This window comes from Agelaius phoeniceus, chromosome 1 (genome assembly GCF_051311805.1).
Source record: "Agelaius phoeniceus isolate bAgePho1 chromosome 1, bAgePho1.hap1, whole genome shotgun sequence".
Lineage (NCBI taxonomy): Eukaryota > Metazoa > Chordata > Aves > Passeriformes > Icteridae > Agelaius > Agelaius phoeniceus.
In genome coordinates this window covers 96,046,644-96,064,538 of record NC_135265.1, presented here as the reverse complement: position 1 = coordinate 96,064,538, position 17,895 = coordinate 96,046,644, and the positions used below count along the sequence as shown (strand labels likewise).

Below are 17,895 nucleotides of genomic sequence, written 5' to 3'. Positions count from 1 at the left end.
GTGAAAAACCATTGTACACATTTAAGTTAAAAAACAAGGGACAGGCTGTGGACTGTGTGACTTTATATGCATATGCTGAAGATTGCATGTGTAGTTAAACACCAAGTTCTCTAAATTCACACACACTCCTACCAGACAGAAAATAAATTTTAACAACATAGATTACCTGATTGTAGCCACATAAATACTAATGAACTTTTCCAAGCTAAATTTCTCTCAAATTCTCCTAGATTTACATTTTTCTTTCATACTCATTTGTGTCTATATCTCAGATTCAGCTTTCCAAGTCACGACCTATCAGTCTGCATATCACATGCCAATAGCTACATTAACCTATGAATTAATTCCATAGCTTGCTGGATTGTACTATTTCTTGCTGAAAAGCTCTACCAAAGAAGAGAAGAACATAGAAAGAAAATTGCAGGGAGGCTTTTGAATGAAGAGTTAACTTCTTGAGTCAAACAAATGTCAGATAGCTCATACAGACACATTATCAACCAGTTGCACCCAAAAAAATCCTCAAAATCCTATGTCAAAACTCACCCATTCTTGTTGGGAGGTATGCTTTGGTCAGGAAGCAACGGTGTAACTCCAAATAGTTTCAGAGTTGACAGGATGTCTAAGCATGGCCAGTCTGTACCATGCCAAAGTACAGTAACAGACGTGTCCTTAAATGATAGGTTTGGCTTCTCTACTACATGTTCTTTTCCATTTTTGTCCTTTAAGACAATTATCCAACTCAACCCAGAGACTCTGTTATTTAGGAATTGAGAGGGGAGAGGGGTGTTTAAAAACAAATTCCCAAAGTGATAAAACTTAAACTATGCTTTCAACAGAATTTTTAAATTTCTACTAGCTGCTACTTATGTTCCTCAGTTTCAGTCATTTTTAATTATCATTGTATCTTCCCATTATGATATACATTTTTTAGCTCTAATTCTATACCCCCCCAAGTCATTAATATTTTGTACATTGTTCTCAAGTAAATCTTTGTGACAAGGCATTGCTTACTTCATAGCTTCTTTGTTTTTACATGGAAGACCTGTATAAGGATCCAGAAATTTAACGAGCCGCATTACTCTAGTTTTGAAGGCAGATGTTTTTTTGAAGATGTATTCTTTCTTCCAGTACCCAGGCTCTTTATCGTGTAAAGCAGCACAGCCCAAAGAAACAGTTTCTGTTTGTTTAGACTTCATTTTCCAAATTGTCCATTTTGGGTGCAAAGAGCTGGAATAGAGTTTCAGCCAAATTCCACTGAAAATAAAAACAGAATAAAGAGGAATAAATTTCAAGAATAGTCACTTCATTTTTTATATGCACATCTCAGCTACCACTGAGCATAGTGTTAGCACAAAACAAGTCTCATCTGTCTTCCCAAAGATATGGGAGCCAGGATGAAGCTCTGTGATAGCACAGTCATAGTCAGCAAAGTAAGTGAAAACTGACAAAGGTTAAGCAGAAAATTTTGAAAATTCTACCCCAAAACAATGATTTGTCCTCCTCATAGAAAATCAGCTAGTGGGAAAAGTGGTTTAATACCTCCTATTCAACAAAGATAATCTGTACACTTCAAGTTTCACAGATCCAGCTGAAAGTGGTGTGGAGGAGGACAATTTAGAATCACCTTTGTTTGGTGGTATCAATGTCATGTTGATCTCTTCTGCACTCTCTTTGGGAAAGCCCAGAGAAGACATTACTTTCTGAAGTCAAAGAAATGTGACTGTAATGATGGGCTCATCTCTTTCACACCAGGGAAACTATGAGGTCACATTTCAGCCTCTCATACCCCAGTATCTCTAGGACAGTTCACAGAATATTGAGTACAGGAACCTACAAGAACTCAAAGAATAATCTTGTGAATACAGGTTGCCAGTAAGTTTTCTCATTCTGAAGTGCTAGACACATAGTGTACATAACTGCACTAAAAAAAAAAATGAATAGCAAGGGCAACAAATTCTTAAGAGACATTTTCTATCACTTATCAGCAAGATTACCTTTACCAGTTCTCACTTATCCTCAGGCAAACTTACACTAGTGAGTATTGTATGGCATCTTCCCCTCTCCTCAAAGCATCCAAGGACTAGATCCATCCCACACTGCCTCCTACCCATCAAAACTATTCTCAATTCATCAGCCACTGAGAATAAGCCCCCACATGCTGAGAGCCAGGCTCTGCTTATTGATGCAAACCTATTCAGGGATTTTGCAAAAACCTTCCAGCCTGCTGCTCTGCAGATATATACAGAATTCCCCACTGCCATTTTTTGAGACAAAAGTGTCTAAAACACACAGACCAGTAAGCTACTGTGACTTGTAAAAGTGGGTCACAGTCAACATGAGTTTTCAACCTTCCTTTCACCAAAAGCAGGGTGGGAAGGGTAACATAAAGGACAATCCCATAACTGAAACAGATTTTTAAGATACCTCTATTTTAAGATCATAAAAGGCAGCCAAGTTACCAGATAATATAAAACATTTCTGATGGAGAAGGAAAATTCTTTTTTAACAACAAAGCTGTTTAGAATTGTCCAGTGATGAAAAAAAGGAGAGATGTCCTTAACACATCACCAGGGGAATTTGAGCTGTGTATCATCCAATTGGTCTTCATCAGCCTAAAAAGTCCAGGAAAAAATAACCTCCTATAGAACTCTCCTGTTAACTAGACACCCCTTCCCAAGACAGACATCCTTTGATGGAGGGAGATACTCTGCATCTTACTGTATGATGCTGAAAAGACAGAGCCCTCTCTAGTAGTAGGCATTTCCTGCATTTTGAAGTTGCAGACTCAAGCAATTTATTTGACTGAAGATGGACACTAATGACAAATACCTACCATCCTCATCCTCACTCTCAGTAACATATTGCTTCTTCCTTTCCCAAAACAGTGTTGTGCAAGCAAAGAAATTAGTTCAAGAAACTCAAAAATTCAGCTAGGGCAGGGTGACAGAGAAGAAGATGAAGGAAGACTTGGAATCACAAGTGTTTAGGAAGGTATCACTGCCCCTTTATCCTCAATTTCTGAAGAATTCAGGACAGATAAATCAAAAAGGCATCCAACAGGGAAGCACAAGCTTGCCTCTTTCACAACAGAATACAGGCTCTTTTTGCCTCAAATTATTAATACTCATCTCAAGGCCTCTTACTGGACATTCCTACGACAAGCCTTTTACTCTAATTCAAATGCCAGAATCAGGCACATCATCATCAGCCATGACAATGCCCAAAAGACCCTGTGCTCTCACTTCCTCTCACACAGGCATGTTCTTCTGGTGATCAGAATCCTCAAGGTTTTGCAGGCAGACCATATCTGTGGACCTCCCACACTGCATGATAGGGAGGTTGGAATGCCCCATGCGGGGACACGGAGGGTGCAGAAAGGGATGGGGGTGGTCATAAACATTTTCTTGTCTTCAACAGCTATATTGGAGACATCAGTGCCAAGAACTGCTCAAGCACACTCATTATATGAACAGCCAAAAGACAAATCACTGCATTAAGCAGCACAGACATACCACAATGAAAGACTGATGTTCCTGTTGCATCAAGGACAGCACCCTGTACATCAAGGACAGCAGAAGTATCCTAAAAAAGATACTCCGTCTAAAAACCAAGGTCAGATTTGTCACAGAAGTATGCAGGGACTTCAACTAAAACTTCTGTTCATATACTGCAAGACTCAGGGTCTTAAGAAGGTCCATTAAAATCCATCAGGAAGAAATGACCTGGGCCCACTGAACAAGTCAGGCTCCTAGATAAGGGAAAGCAACTCTTCCCCAAGTCCCATTTGTGCACTTACACTAATCTCTGTTGAGATTAGAAAATGGAAACAGAGATCGTCGAGATGGAGACAGATGAATCATCTTCCCCTGGACAGCCACAGTGATTTTATCCTGCCTTACCACCTGAAGTGGAAAACACATGCCAAGACTGGTAATTTGTGTCAACTATGCAATTTTTATCTACCCTTACCTGCTGATAGCCTCAAAACCTAAATCTGGATTACAGATCTTCCCTTTAAATTCATCAGTTCTAAAGGTATCAATGCCAAGGTAAACCAGTTGATTCACCATACAAGTTTCAGTAAATAAGGGAGAAATAGATTAATACCAGGTACAGCAACTTCCTATAGAGGAAGGCATTTTCTCATTCAAACAATACTAATGCAGTAGAATCCTAGAAAGAAAAGGATGCCCACATCCTAGTTATGACATACCAACCAGGGTGTCTCCTCTTTACCCTTTGACAAAATTATCATCATATTGGAGCAATTTATAAACTCTGAATAAGCAATCCTTATTAAAAAAATGTGTTGGTATTTATCTTTGTCTCTTTTGTTCGCATTAGAAATCACCAACATTTCACAAACAGAGCAACAGATAAAAACCACTAGTGGATCACTTGATTGAATCAATCCCTCTGCAAAAAACTGATGAAAGAATTAAGTAAGTAGGACAGCAAAATTGTGAAAGCTATGACAATTTCATAAAGCTGCTGGAGACAGACCATTAAGGATCACCTGAACTGAGAAGTTTGTGCAGGTCCATGTGAATACAAACAGAAATTTTAAAACAAAAAAAGTGCCAACAGCAACATTTCAAAGTACTGGATTTAGTTTTTGCCTCATAACTCCCACTAAACAACAGGCCCTACAAAGCTAGAATTCCATGCAACACACACTGTGGGCTGTGCAGGGCAATTTCAGCAGAGTAACTGCCCATAGGTGCATGCATCAGTGCTCTGGCATCAGAGAAACTAAATTAGAAGGACTCATAATTCAGGCAAACACATCTACTGCACAGCTGAGACGTTCCCTCTTCCTTACTTATCATTGGCAAGCTCATGGAAGCGCTTATTCACACAACCAACAGCCAATAGCGACACAGCATCCAAATAGGAAAATATCTTTAGCAGCATTTCTGATGGCATGCTGGAAAAGAAAAGAAAAATGAATACTGTTAGACATGCCTGCAAACTCCAGAAATGACAATGGCAGAGAATTTTAATTTCAAACCAGACAAAAACAAAAGAGGTGAAAACCAGCAGGTTGTAAACAGATGAATCAAAAATCACCTGAAGAGTTAAACTGTGGAGTTTGAGTTCTAATTTCATTCTCTGGTATGTGGCATTTGCCTAAAATAATTCATGACAACTTATTCAAGTGGCACAGCACAATTACCTGAAAAGTTATGGATTTGTACTTTCAATAAACTTTGTTAACTTTAACTATGTTTAACATGAAACCACCTTGTTTTGCTTCACAAGCAGTTTCTTACTGCTTGTGCCATGATTTTAACATTTTTTCCATAACCAGCATTTGCAAAACTGCAGATGCTCCCTTTTGACTGCTGTGTCAGGTGTCAGGAAGCACCAGGACAGAAATGTCCTGGTCTAACAGCAAGATCATGCTCTACCTCATCATAATCTTCAAACTGTACATGCTCAGGTGTCTTGTGCAGTTTTTATTTATGTCAACAGAAAGATGTGAACTTCAAAGTAAGAGCCAAGTGATATCTTGAAAATGCCAATGTCTCTGTGCATCTGGAAGGCTGCCTGAAATGCAGGTGCCAGTCTAAGCATGACAAGCAGAACATACCCTGGAGATGAGCCAATGTGATTTCTGCATTAACAGACAGGAACCTCATACCATTTGAGCAGTACCTCATAACTGCACAGAGTTTAAAATACATGCATTTTATACTCTAATTTCCTTGAGCATTGAGTATGGCCACATCAAAATCACCACTGAAAATAAAAGGTGCTTTGAAAGTCAATACTCCAGCTGTGCCTCTTGTCCTTTTACTACTGGGTTATTTGCAACACTTGTTGATTAATAACACTATTTCAGAAGCAGAGAGCTTTAAAGGGTAGCATGATAATGCCAATATGTCAGTGTTTGTATTAAACTCAGAATCTTAGTTGCATTGACATAGAAGCAACATGCCAAAACTGGCACTGTTATTATGTGAAATAACTTATACACTGTAAGCCCAAAGCAGTTAGTGCACTCATTCCAGAGATAATTTAGAAGTGATACCTTAAAAGGCTGCAGATTAGCTAAAATAATACACTTGATCCAGAATTTTCAACCATATTCTTTTTCTTTTGGAGGAAGCTGAAAGGATTTTTTTTCTTTTTTCTCTCACCATTACACCCATCTGACAGCACTGAAATACTAAACTGGCCATCCAATGCAAAACAGAGAAATCAATACACAGGAAGCTATCATGTAGCCATTATATTTTCTGAAAAATCCTTTCCTTAGGATTTTTTCTCCTGAGAAGCTGAGAGGCTTCAGGAACAAAATGTAAACAATGGTTATGTGCTGCTGTGGAATGCAACAGGTGCATCTGTGATTGGTCTCATGGGGTTGTTTCTAATTAATGGCCAATCGCAGTCAGCTGGCTCAGACTCTGTCCGAGACACAAGCCTTTGTTATCATTCTTTCTTTTTCTATTCGTAGCTAGCCTTCTGATGAAATCCTTTCTTCTATTCTTTTAGTATAGTTTTAATATAATATATATCATAAAATAATAAATCAAGCCTTCTGAAACATGGAGTCAGGTCCTCGTCTCTTCCCTCATCCTCTGACCCCTGTGAACACCCTCACAATATCAAATGTATAAAACAAGGAAAACTAATTACTTTCTCAGGTAACATATTCTTAGAAATTTTTTGTGTAAAAATGTAACTAATTTTCAAAAAGAAAACTCACAATTATACTGAAAGTGCCTTTTCACTGTCAAATAAGAAGAGAAACATTTACCTTGTAGCAAATATGCAGCAGCCACTTATTCCTCCCCCTCATCCCAATCCACCATTCTCAGGCCTCTCTATACACTAAGATCCACTTGATGACTACCAATAACCAAGAGACACAGAAGCAGTTGAATTCTGAACTGGCTTTCATTGAAGGAATAAAATAACAATTTTTATTCTCAAGGAACAATATTGCCCATGACTTGCAAAGGAGTTGCTGAAGGCTTCACATGGCTTGGAAAACGTACATACTCCTTATGAATTTAGAAAAGAACACAAAAGAAAACCATGCCAGAAAACATTAGAAGGTGGACACAGGATCCTAAAGTAGGCCAGGAAAGAAAATCTTTTCAACTCAGTGTATCTGACCTAGAAATCTCTAAGATATGAAAATAATTACTGCAAGCAGTCAAAAGACAGCTTACAGGGGGACTTCCACTCTTACTCCTAACATAAAGCCATACTCACCTCTCAATGCGCACATTTGGTTTCCGTTTTATGGGAGGTGTCAAGTGCAAACTTTTAATTCCAGCATTTACAGTTTCAGAACATTCCCCAGGCCTTGTAACAAAGGTTCTTAACCTACTTGTAAGAAGGAAAAGCTGTTAAGAGTCACATATTCACAAAATGAAGAAATACACATACTGTGCACACTTAGACACAATATTTCAACCAATGCAGGATGCAGGGAATACATCACATGACAACCATTATTACTTGAACAATTACACCCAAGTTAAAATACCTGGCATGAGGAAGATTCAGATTTAAACTCACAGCTGTCAATCCTGTGATACATCTCTCACAGCAGGCAAAGGGAATAACAGTGTTCCCCCAAATCAGTTTGAATGCAGTGGAGATCTATTATCCTTGACAGCAGCACCACCGCTTGGCCACCACAACCAAGCTCCCACTGAGGCCCCTGCAGTAAGTCAAACTCACTGATTAATCTTCTGTTTCACAACATTACCCCAGAGATATTTTTGAGACACCCAACTCTTCTAAGTTATTAAAAGATACCAGATAAAAACAATACCTTGAAACTTCCTCAGAAACTGTTATGGTTCAAAAAGAATTCGTATACTTTTATACTATACCATGCTCTTTACTTGCATGAACAGCAAGAAAGGAGATTTAACCCATGAAACAGAGAGCAGATAACAAGCTCTAAGGGATGTCCAGATGTTAGACAGACAAATTACTTGTTGGTAGAATTGCTTTGTTAAGGTTTAGAGCTTGACATGCTTCACTGATTTCAGACCTAGGGGGAGGTTAACAAAGCTTGGGAAGAAGGATGGCCACTGCTAGCGGACACAAAGAATGCAGAATTCACAGGCCACAAGGATACCTGGAACAACTCCCAAGATAATGAAGAAACTATTAAAGCCAACTCAGTAATTGTGCTGAAATTAGCTCCAGCTTCCAGAAATGTGAGATCATGATCACTGACCCAAGAAACTCACTGGCTCAAAAAAGATAAAGACTGAGCATGCAAATTAGCATGAAAAGCAAGAGAATCATTATCCAATAGAAGATAGAAAACTAATTAATAAGAGAATTATGTAACTTGTAACCAATGAAAACTAATTCCTTCCTTAACTAAAATGTATAAAACAGTAAAATGTATTGATAGTTGGTGTGTCAGCTTTGTGGATTTGCCACCCAGCATCCCCTTCTGTGCAGAACTGTAAATATATCAAAAACCTCAGCCCTGTGTCTGGATTGGCCTCTTGCACATCACAGTGAAAGAACCTATTTTGGCAACACTTCCAGATCACAATTCGGATAGAAAAGAAAGGAACTTTGCAAATTTCTAACACAAATTCTTGTAATCCAACCACTCATACATTTTTCCAAGTTTTCTGATAAGAAGGACTTCATAAGCTGTAATTGCAAACAAATACTATCATTAACCCACAGAGAAATACGGAGACAGAGTTTCAATCTTAAACCAAATACATCAAGCAGGCACAACTCCCCATTCACTGCATTATTGATATTTTAAATTGCCAGCAGATTTCCAACACCTGGCCAAAACAGCTCTGGGTTTCTAGGAAACCAATCCATATGGGGGGGGAAATAGCTATTTTTAAACTATATGGCTACCATATACATGTAATACCTACTGATTTTGATTTAAGATTGATTTATGCTCAAAGAAAAATAAAAAGAAATTAACAACTCTGGTCTACATTGTCAACTGCACTATGTAAAAAAAAGAAAACAATCCAAGACATTTTACTGAGAATTGTTATAAGCTTAACAAAAAGAAATGCATATTTCAGCCTGGGTGCCAATCACTGATAGACCAACCAAATTAACAACTACAAAAAAGTAGTCTTATAATAAAGATAATAGAACCTGGAGATCAAACAAGGGTTTTACTCATGTATCATTATCAAGAACTCCTAGATGATGAGGCACTAACAAACTGCCAATAAAGGGATTTAGAAACACAAGTTGTGATCAACAGCAGCAGCACTATCACTTCTGTATGTTTCAGGGCAGCACATCCCAGGCTGGTCTGTCCTGAATCCATGCTGAAAGCAGAGAGTTTGGGCATACTCTATAGGGACACAACTTCACAGACTCCAGCCACGGGACTAATCCAGATAAGAAACTGGAGTCTGGATTTTAAAACACACTACCTTGGACAAGCATAACCTGCATAGCCTGTATTCAGTCCTTCTTGCTCATTTAAACCACCCCCCCATTCTTCACCCCACGGAGAAATATCTGAGGAAAAAAACATTTTGCCCACACATGCCTTGAAAAGTTTAATGTAACAGCTATTGTTTTTGTAAACTTCAATTTAAAAAAAGTGCAGAACTTTTGCATCTTCCAAAACAAAAATATTCTCAAGGTGTGAAGAAACAAACAGCAAACCCAATCCATAAATTACTTTTCAAGTACTGTGGGTGCTAAGATTTTAAATTAGCATTAACAGAATGCTTTTACATTGCATTGACACAGCTTGAGCAGACAAGCCTAAGATAAAATCAATGACAGCTGTTACACCCCCTCTTCAGAAACTTCTAGAACCACTGAGATGATCTTATGTAAGAAGCACGACAACTTCAATTGCTTTTTCATTAGCTTTCAACCTGTGTGGCTCAGTTTTGTACCAGTATTTTCACTTTCACACTCAATAGTTGCAGTGTGTCTTGGTTTTTTGATGGTCAGCAAACAACTGTCTTTCAAGTAACATTTCGAATAACAAAACAAAGTTTTAAGTAGTTATAATACCTCTACCTGTTAAAGTGTATCTGGGGATAAACAAAAATAACAATAATGTTTTGACATGGGTTGGTTGGGTTTTGTTCCCTCAGCTAACAATTTCAGTCTTTTTAAAGGTGGGTATTACCCCAACCCATTTGCAGGTTAAAAAAAAAAAAAAAAAGAACCACCAACAAACAACCAAAAACAGCAGGGGAAATGAAACTGCTTTGAAACTCAAGGTTGAAGAAATGCATTTGCAGAAAAATCTGCTTTCTCAGCTTTGCCTCTCAGACTGATGCTTTAAAATTTTGAAAGCTAAATCTGTACTGTAAGAATTTAGGTAATCACACCTTCCACAGTGAAATCCTCTTATTTATTACAGAGGCCTAACCACATAAAGTAGACACTAAACTGACTTTGTGTATTCTCATTATAGCATCTCCTCCAAGCTGAAGGACATACCGAAGTTTAAGCTCCCCTTCCCAGGCAGAGAACAAAGTGTTAAACCCAGGCCTCCGTGCACCTGCAACAGCAGCGTTTTTCCCACTGCAAGGTGTCCGTAGGGCCAGGGGAAGGGAGAGCAGAGCACTACACCCCCAGCCCTGGCCGTGAAGAGTAAAGAGCTAGAAACCAGAGCCGTGAAGCAGGTGAACTAACTTTCCTAGAGAAGCAATGGGAGTGAGGGAAAACAGCAAAGCACCCTCCCCGGAAAAGGTGAAGAAGGCCGAACAGGCAGCCCCGGGCCGGCAGAGCCCCGCTCGGCGCGCCCGCGGTTACCTGCCACGGCCCGTCGCCATGGCCGCTGCGCCGCGGGACAGCGGCGGCCTCGCACCCCCAGCGGGGAGGGCAGGCGAGGAACAAGCGCTGCCACTTCCCGTGGTACGCCCTGGGGTGGGGTGGGACGGCGGCAGCCCGAGGGAGGCGGTGCCCGGAGAGCGGGCTAGGGAAGGCGGGGCGGGAGCACGGCCGTGCGGGGACTCAGGGAGCGTTAACGCCCGAGGAACGGCAGTGCTGCCGCCGTGAGCATCCTGGCGCCTCCCCCGCACTAAAGGGAGCTCGGAGCTCTCGGGCACTGTGTTCTCGGGTCTCAGAATCACAGAACTGATTAGGTTGGAAAATGCCTCTGAGATTACTTAGTCCAGCCTATGACCGAGCACCACCATGTCAATTACACCACAGCACTGTGTCAATTCCACTATGCGCCAATACCAGTTTTTCCTTAAACATCTCCAGGGTTGGTGGTTCCACCACCTCCCTGAGCAGCCCATCCCAATGCCTAATCGTCTTTTCTGTGAAGAAATTCTTTCTAATGTCCAACGTAAATCTCCCCTGGAACAACTTGAGGCCATTTCCTCTTCTCGGAGAGCAGGCCATCTCCCACCTGGCCACAGCCTCCTTCCAGGGATTTGTAGAGTGATAAAGTCCCCCTGAGCCTCCCTTTCTCCAAGTTAAACATCCCCAGCTCCCTCAGCCACTCCTCATAAAACTTGTGCTCCAGCTTCACCAGTTCCATTGCCCTTCTCTGGACCCACTCCAGCAGCTCAATGTCCTTCTTAAATCGAGGGCTTCAAAACTCAACTCAAGGTGTGGCCTCAACAGTGCCAAGTACAGTGGGACAATCGCCTGCCTAGTCCTGCTCACAATACTGGTTTTGATACAGGCCAGGAAGCCATTGGCCTCCTTGGCTACCTGGGCACACACTGGCTCACATGCTTTTCCACCAGCACTTTTCCAGCCACTCTGTCCCCAGCGCTGCCTGCGGTTGTTGTGAGCAGGACCCGACACTTGGCCTTGTTGAACCTCATGCCGTCCATCTCAGCCCATTGATTTAGCCTGTCCAGATCCCTCTAGCCGTCTACATCCGCGGAAACCTCAACTGCATCGTTTTAACACATATATGCGTGCAAGACCAAGAAAAACGTGTATGAAAACACAGCTTTACAAGGGTGACCGGCACCGCACGCGCGGCGAGCAGCCCCCCGCCTTCCCACCCCTGAATGGAGCCGGAGCCCCCCGCCCGCAGAAGGCGGGCTGTGGCGGCAGCAGCGGCGGTGGCGGCGCTTGGCATGGCGGGCGCTGTAGTGACCTCGCTGGGAGTCGCTCCCGGCGGCGGGCGGGAGAGGGAGCCCGCTCAAACTACCGCTCCCAGGGCCCGCGCCGCCGCTCGCTGCTCCGCCGTCCCAAACATTTCCGCCGGGGCAGCGACCAGCGGCGGCCGGCGGCGAAAAAGGTTCAGGTGGGCTCCTGAGCTGGAGCAGCGGTCATCGGGGCGGGAGGCTGCCCGGGCACTTCCCTGAGGGCTCCCCGGTGGCGAGCGGCACAAACTCTCCGTTCGGCTGGCCTGCGCTGCCGTGCCCCTGTGAGGGCGGCGGGGGCCATGCCCGGCGTGCTGCCCCGGACGCTGCCCGCCGCCCTCGGGCGGGGCTGCCTGGGCCGCTGGCTGCTCGCCACTCGCGGGTGGGCGCTCCTGGGGGCCGGCACCCCGTCCTGCTCCTGCCCGCGGTGGCGGCACCAGCCCCCGCTGCTGCTCGGGGCCGCCCGTCGGAGCTTCGGGACGCGGGCGGGAGGGCTGAAAGCTGCAAAACCTGGAGATAATAGCAAGGATGTGTCCGTGCAAAGGGCGCTGAACGAGGAAACGCTGGTGTCGGCGGCTCAGAAAGGTAAGGCGGAGGATGCTGTGTGCTACTCAGAAGGGCTGGAGACTGTTCCTTCTGCAACCAAAGTTTTGTAGTTCCAAACATCAAGTATCTAGAAAAAAAACGATCTCAGCACACCAAGCCGGATTCTTTTCCCATCGTATTGTTTGGAGCAGATGTGTATGCATTGCACAATCAGACCAAATTATATGACTTCTTCTAAACAGCCTGTTGATTTAAGTAATTATCAGGCACAAGATGTAATAGCCCCTCGTTTTCCTTTTCAGAAGGAAAACCTATCATATGCGGCCTGTCTGTACGGATGTTGAAATAAGTTCACCTCCAACAAAATTGTCAAAGCTCGACATGTGATGGTAGTTTCTTTATGGATTGCCTTCACTTTAGTTGGTCTCATTCACTTCAGTGAAAAGTGGTTACTATATAATTAGCCTCAGAAAATTTAAGTACTTTGAAATCACTTACGAAAAACACTTTCAACTGATTAGAAGACTGCAGGAGAAGTAGTTATTAATGTTTCCTCCATAACTTGTACTGCACTGAAGTGCACACTTTATCACTAAAAGATAGTAGTTTCTTTCCAAGTACTCAAATATTTTGAAACAGAGAATCTCCTATGACTTATTTTGTGGTATATACAAATCAAAATGGAAAGATAAAAACTAGTCAGACAAACAGCAGTTAATGTTAAAAATTATTTTGGTGTAATATTCCCCTTTTTATTTTTCTATTGATTGCAAATTCATAAAATCAGTTATTTTCAGTGTGTGCAACTTATAAGCTTTTACTTTATTATTTTTACTTCTTTTCTTTGCATAAGGATTTCAGTGGTTGTGGGTTTAGGTAGTAGCATGAATACTGCAGTGCTAAATCCCTCATTAGTTCCTGAAAAATCTGGCTCTCATGCACCCAAAAAGTAGCAGTAATTGCTACTTTAGATCTTGAAAACATCTGGCAAACAAAGTAACACGGAGATGTAAATATGCCCTGTACAATATAAGAGATGTTCCATGGTCTCTTTTACATCAATGAGGCATTAAGGAAACTGTTACTGGAATTTTTTCTTCTGCTAAAATGTTATTTGAGCTACAGACTAACAATAGAGCATTTATATAAGAAAGTCATACAAATGTTATTATCCAAGGTTGTAACTTATGTGCTGTTTTCTGTTTAATTTCAGTGAAAGAAGCTGGAAGAGACTTTACCTATTTTATTGTGGTGCTTGTTGGAATTGGTGTTACAGGTTATTTTTTTAAATTACATTCTTTATCAGAACACACTTTTCATTAATTCCACCTGGTTTGAAAAGTTTTCATTCCATCTGATGTTGTTTCTGTTACAGGTGGTTTGTTCTATGTGATTTTTAAAGAGCTGTTCTCTTCTTCTAGTCCAAATAAGATCTATGGAGATGCCTTGGAGAAATGCAGATCTCACCCTGAGGTTGGTTTTTGAACTTAAGTCCGAAGTTTTTGTTTCTCAGTAGCTACTGTCTCTCTTCAAGTCAAAACTTTGTGCAAGGAATCTCACAAGCTACCTGAAGCCCCACGTGGTGCTTGAGCAGTTCTGCCAGTGCTTTTAGCTGGCATGGGGTGGCTCAGCTCCAGAGCCAAGCCTCCATTAGGACAAGTCAGTGCAAGCATTGAGCTTGTCTGAACTAGCCTGCTAGAAGCCAACTAACTGTGCCACAGACCAAAAACTGATGGAAATACAGTCTGCCCTTCAGAGCATGTGCTTGTGTCACCATACAGAAAGTCTTGGGGACTTTTCTGAGTGCCTGCTAAATGTAGCACTTGAATTCTGCAGGTCAGAGATGCAGCTGGTCCCACTAAGCTCTGTAGATCTTACTTGCTGCCTTTTCTCTGCACACTTACTCTATTATGACACTTCACTATCGTTCTATCATTCTGTGAGGCGCTGCACTGATAACCAGGAATTTAAATTTTTTCATTTGGAGCACAATTAGCATTCTTTTGGCTAACTGAAAAACAGGTGGAGAATAGTCATGGGATCACACAGTTGTCATAGCTAGGTGTAAACAAAAATCAACATGAAACTAGATTAAAAAAAAAAAATACTTCAGACAAAACATCCTTCAAACAAGGTTGCCATAGATGCCTTTGAGGATAACCTAGAAATTAAGTGACAAGTTGTTGCTCAAATAAAAATGAAGACTGCTTGGAAACAAGTTTGCAGAATTAAAATGTCTTTCTAGTACTCACACAGTAAAACTTAACCTCCCCTTCTAACCAAATTTAAAGTAAGTTTAAGACTAAGTTGAACTTCTCTGACTCTATAGATCTGAAAAAAGATTACTAAATTTCTTATTCAGTAGTATTTTTTAGATAATATGAAGGGGAGTGCATTTGCATTTTAAACTTCAAAAGATGTTCTCTTGGAGGAGATGTGAGCAAATATTTTTTGCTTTTTTTTTTTCTTTTTACACAAAATGTCAGTTTACATGTCTTCATCTCAGAGAACAGTACAAATGGAGGATATCAATAGGATTTATTTTAGACATTTAATAACGGGACTGTAAAGAATAAAAAGGACTGGAATACAGAGGAATTTTCCTTAAACTGTTTTCTTTCATAAACACTTCTATTCTTGACATGTTAAATTCTCCAGGGGCATTTTGTTAAAAGAAGATGCATTCACAGCAGAGGCAGGAGCTGATACTGGAATACCTGTTTTTATGTGATCCTTTCTGACAGCTCAAACCTCTTTTCTCTTGTAGATAATTGGTGTTTTTGGTGACTCTATCAAAGGTTATGGAGAGGCAACAAGAAGAGGAAGACGACAGCATGTCAGGTACCCCTTGGTGTTTGCCCCATAAAGACATCAGTTTTTTGCACAGCAAAGATATTTTTGGATTACAAGTTAGTTCTAGAGTGATGAACTGTTTGTGACACATCCTGTCACTTTTGATTGAACATACAAGTTTTTTGCAGTACCTGTTGTGTGCCATACACCACTAAGTACAGTGTACATAGAATATAAAATGCCAATTCTGAGTGCCTCAAAACAAGCAATGTCATCATGGTAGACAGAGAGCTCTCCAAAAAATAGGATGAGTCTGCAAAGAGTAGTACAGAGGCCTAGGCTTGCATGGGGGGGAGCAGTAATCTGACAGAAGTTTACAGTCTGAAACTATACTGAACTTTTTTGGTACTTGAGGCAACATCTCTACTGTGTATTTAACAGAACATCTATCACCTAAACCTTTCATGAGTCTCTCTATTACTTTCCTTTTGAAAGAAACAACAGAATTATTTCTTACAAAACATAAGTCCTCCCTGCTTTATTGGGTTATTTGGCAGGAATATATTCAATGAGGTTTCATATAGAATGAGACACATAAGCCCAGACACAGGTTGAACCATGAAATTGAGATTTTTTTATTTTGTCTGATGAAAGTGACTTTTACTCGTTGAAGCTTTATCTCTTCACCAGACTCTATGAAATAATGTTTAAAGTGAAGCTGCTAAATGAAATTGATGTGCACAAACATTCTGAGCACGTATCTGTAAATAAGTAAATTTACTATGAATCAGCTTTCCTAGTATTTAATTTCCATAATTTTGAATGCCTTGTATTTTAAATAAATTTTTGAGCTGAGAACTAGGTAAGATTGTAGAGTTTGCATCTGCAGTATAAGAATGATTTTAAATATTTATCTCAAAAATCTACAGGGTTTTCTGTGTATGAACACCTTGAATGTAAATTTACTGCAGTAAGGCTCTTTGTTCATATTTGTTCTCTCTACCCCATCATGTCACTTTAAACTGTATTGGAAGTTTATTTCACAGTGTGTACCTGGGCATGCCTTATAGAAATTAAGATTGGTGCTAAACAGCAGTTAATAATTTCAGTAGGAAACGTAAACTGGCACCAGAACTCTCATGGGATCATTAGTTTCCCAAAGTAGTCACTTTGAAAGTGATGTGCTATTTATTTAATACATGAGCATAACCCAACTCCAGTCTAAATTCCAGCATTTAGGTTGGAGATCTCAAACAGTGCCAAAGTTACACAATTTTAGCCGAACAAAATTATTGCTAAAGTAAAGCACATAGTAAACTGTTTGTTTTGATGTGGTTTAACGAACCTGATAATTAATTTGGAAAAACATGCCCTGTATGTTTTGGCTTGATGACTTAGTTTAAGTGCCTAAGAAAACTCTGGAAGTCTTGGTGGTGTGGGGTCCCTTTTTAGCTGTCGGGCTCCAAATCTCCAAGCCAGGGTTTTTTTAGAATAAATACAAGGAATTTCCATAGTCTTCAGCAGTGGATTGCTTTTCAGTTTTGAGGGGAGGACTGGGGTGAGGACATTTAAGCATTTAATCTCTCAATGCTCAGCAGCTAATTAGCTCTTCTAACTCCACTAGTCCTTAGGCACTCACAGTAAAGCTTGAGAGGAGCAGTAGAGAAGGAAGCCAAGGTAGCATAAGGACACCACCGGAATACACTTTCTTACAAAATAAGTAAGCAACTCCTCTAAGTAAGTTTAAATTTGAAGTCTTAACTAGCATATAATCTGTATTCTTGCTGGGTGGTTGGGTTTTTGTTTTGTGTTGCTGTTTTTAGTCACATTGAATACGTAAAGGATGGACTGAAACACATGCGTTTGAAGTTCTATATTGAGGGCACTGAATCAGGGAAACAGGGAACAGTCCATGTGGAAGTCAAAGAGGTATGTACAATTGCTTGATACTCCTGACAAGCTTAGTCTTGAATTTAAACCACCAAAGAGAAACAAACACTCCGAAATTCTTTTCTTTCCAGAATCTTGAAACAGGAAGATTCGAGGTTCGCTACATATTTGTGGATGTTGAGACATATCCAAGAAGAACCATTGTCATAGAGGACAACAGATAGCCAATGATCAAAGCTGCTGCCTTACCTCACATTGGAAAATGTTGTTGTGACCAGCCTGCATATGGATTGTGTGGTGTTGCCAATTGTGTCTCGCAGCTTCAGGGCTGTGTTAAGGGATGTAGCCTCTCAGGGCCTCCTCCACTAAGGACTTTTGATAATAACAGATATGTGATTTGAAGTGAAACCAGTGAAATATAGCCAAATGATCATGGTAGATATTCTTGACATAGGAAAATAATGTCTCCTAATAAACAGTTTAATGCTGGATAATACCTCTGCACACCCAAAACCTGAGTTTTCCAAGGTTTTAGGTTTGGATGGGGAGTTTTTTGTCTTCCTTGGCTTGGATTTCCCACTACCGCTGCAATAAAGAAAGGGGTGGTTTAACTGTA

At 40.8% G+C, this 17,895-nt stretch overlaps 2 protein-coding genes across 2 annotated transcripts in view; one reads left to right on the top strand and one right to left on the bottom strand.

Annotated features, from left to right (window-relative positions):
- The window catches only part of FBXO15 (F-box protein 15), a 26,983-nt gene extending 14,911 nt beyond the window's left edge, over positions 1-12,072 (bottom strand). The window contains exons 1-5 of the mRNA XM_054646252.2: positions 10,753-12,072; positions 7,225-7,338; positions 4,823-4,927; positions 1,012-1,254; positions 544-753 (exon numbers count right to left, since the gene is read on the bottom strand). Coding sequence (XP_054502227.2) covers positions 544-753; positions 1,012-1,254; positions 4,823-4,927; positions 7,225-7,338; positions 10,753-10,772 — 692 coding nt within the window. The 5' untranslated portion in view covers positions 10,773-12,072. The remainder of the gene's footprint in view (positions 1-543; positions 754-1,011; positions 1,255-4,822; positions 4,928-7,224; positions 7,339-10,752) is intronic.
- Positions 12,038-17,895, top strand: TIMM21 (translocase of inner mitochondrial membrane 21). Its single transcript, XM_054640521.2, has 6 exons — positions 12,038-12,635; positions 13,810-13,872; positions 13,972-14,069; positions 15,364-15,437; positions 17,213-17,318; positions 17,411-17,895. Exons 1-6 carry the CDS (start codon positions 12,353-12,355, stop codon positions 17,501-17,503), a joined length of 717 nt encoding a protein of 238 aa, XP_054496496.2. The 5' UTR covers positions 12,038-12,352; the 3' UTR covers positions 17,504-17,895.

Coding starts and splice junctions, on each gene's coding strand:
- TIMM21 (XM_054640521.2), top strand. CDS start 12,353: ATGCCCGGCGTGCTGCCCCGGACGCTGCCCGCCGCCCTCGGGCGGGGC. Junction 13,873..13,971: donor TGTTGGAATTGGTGTTACAG/GTTATTTTTTTA, acceptor TTTCTGTTACAG/GTGGTTTGTTCTATGTGATT. Junction 17,319..17,410: donor TCCATGTGGAAGTCAAAGAG/GTATGTACAATT, acceptor TTTTCTTTCCAG/AATCTTGAAACAGGAAGATT.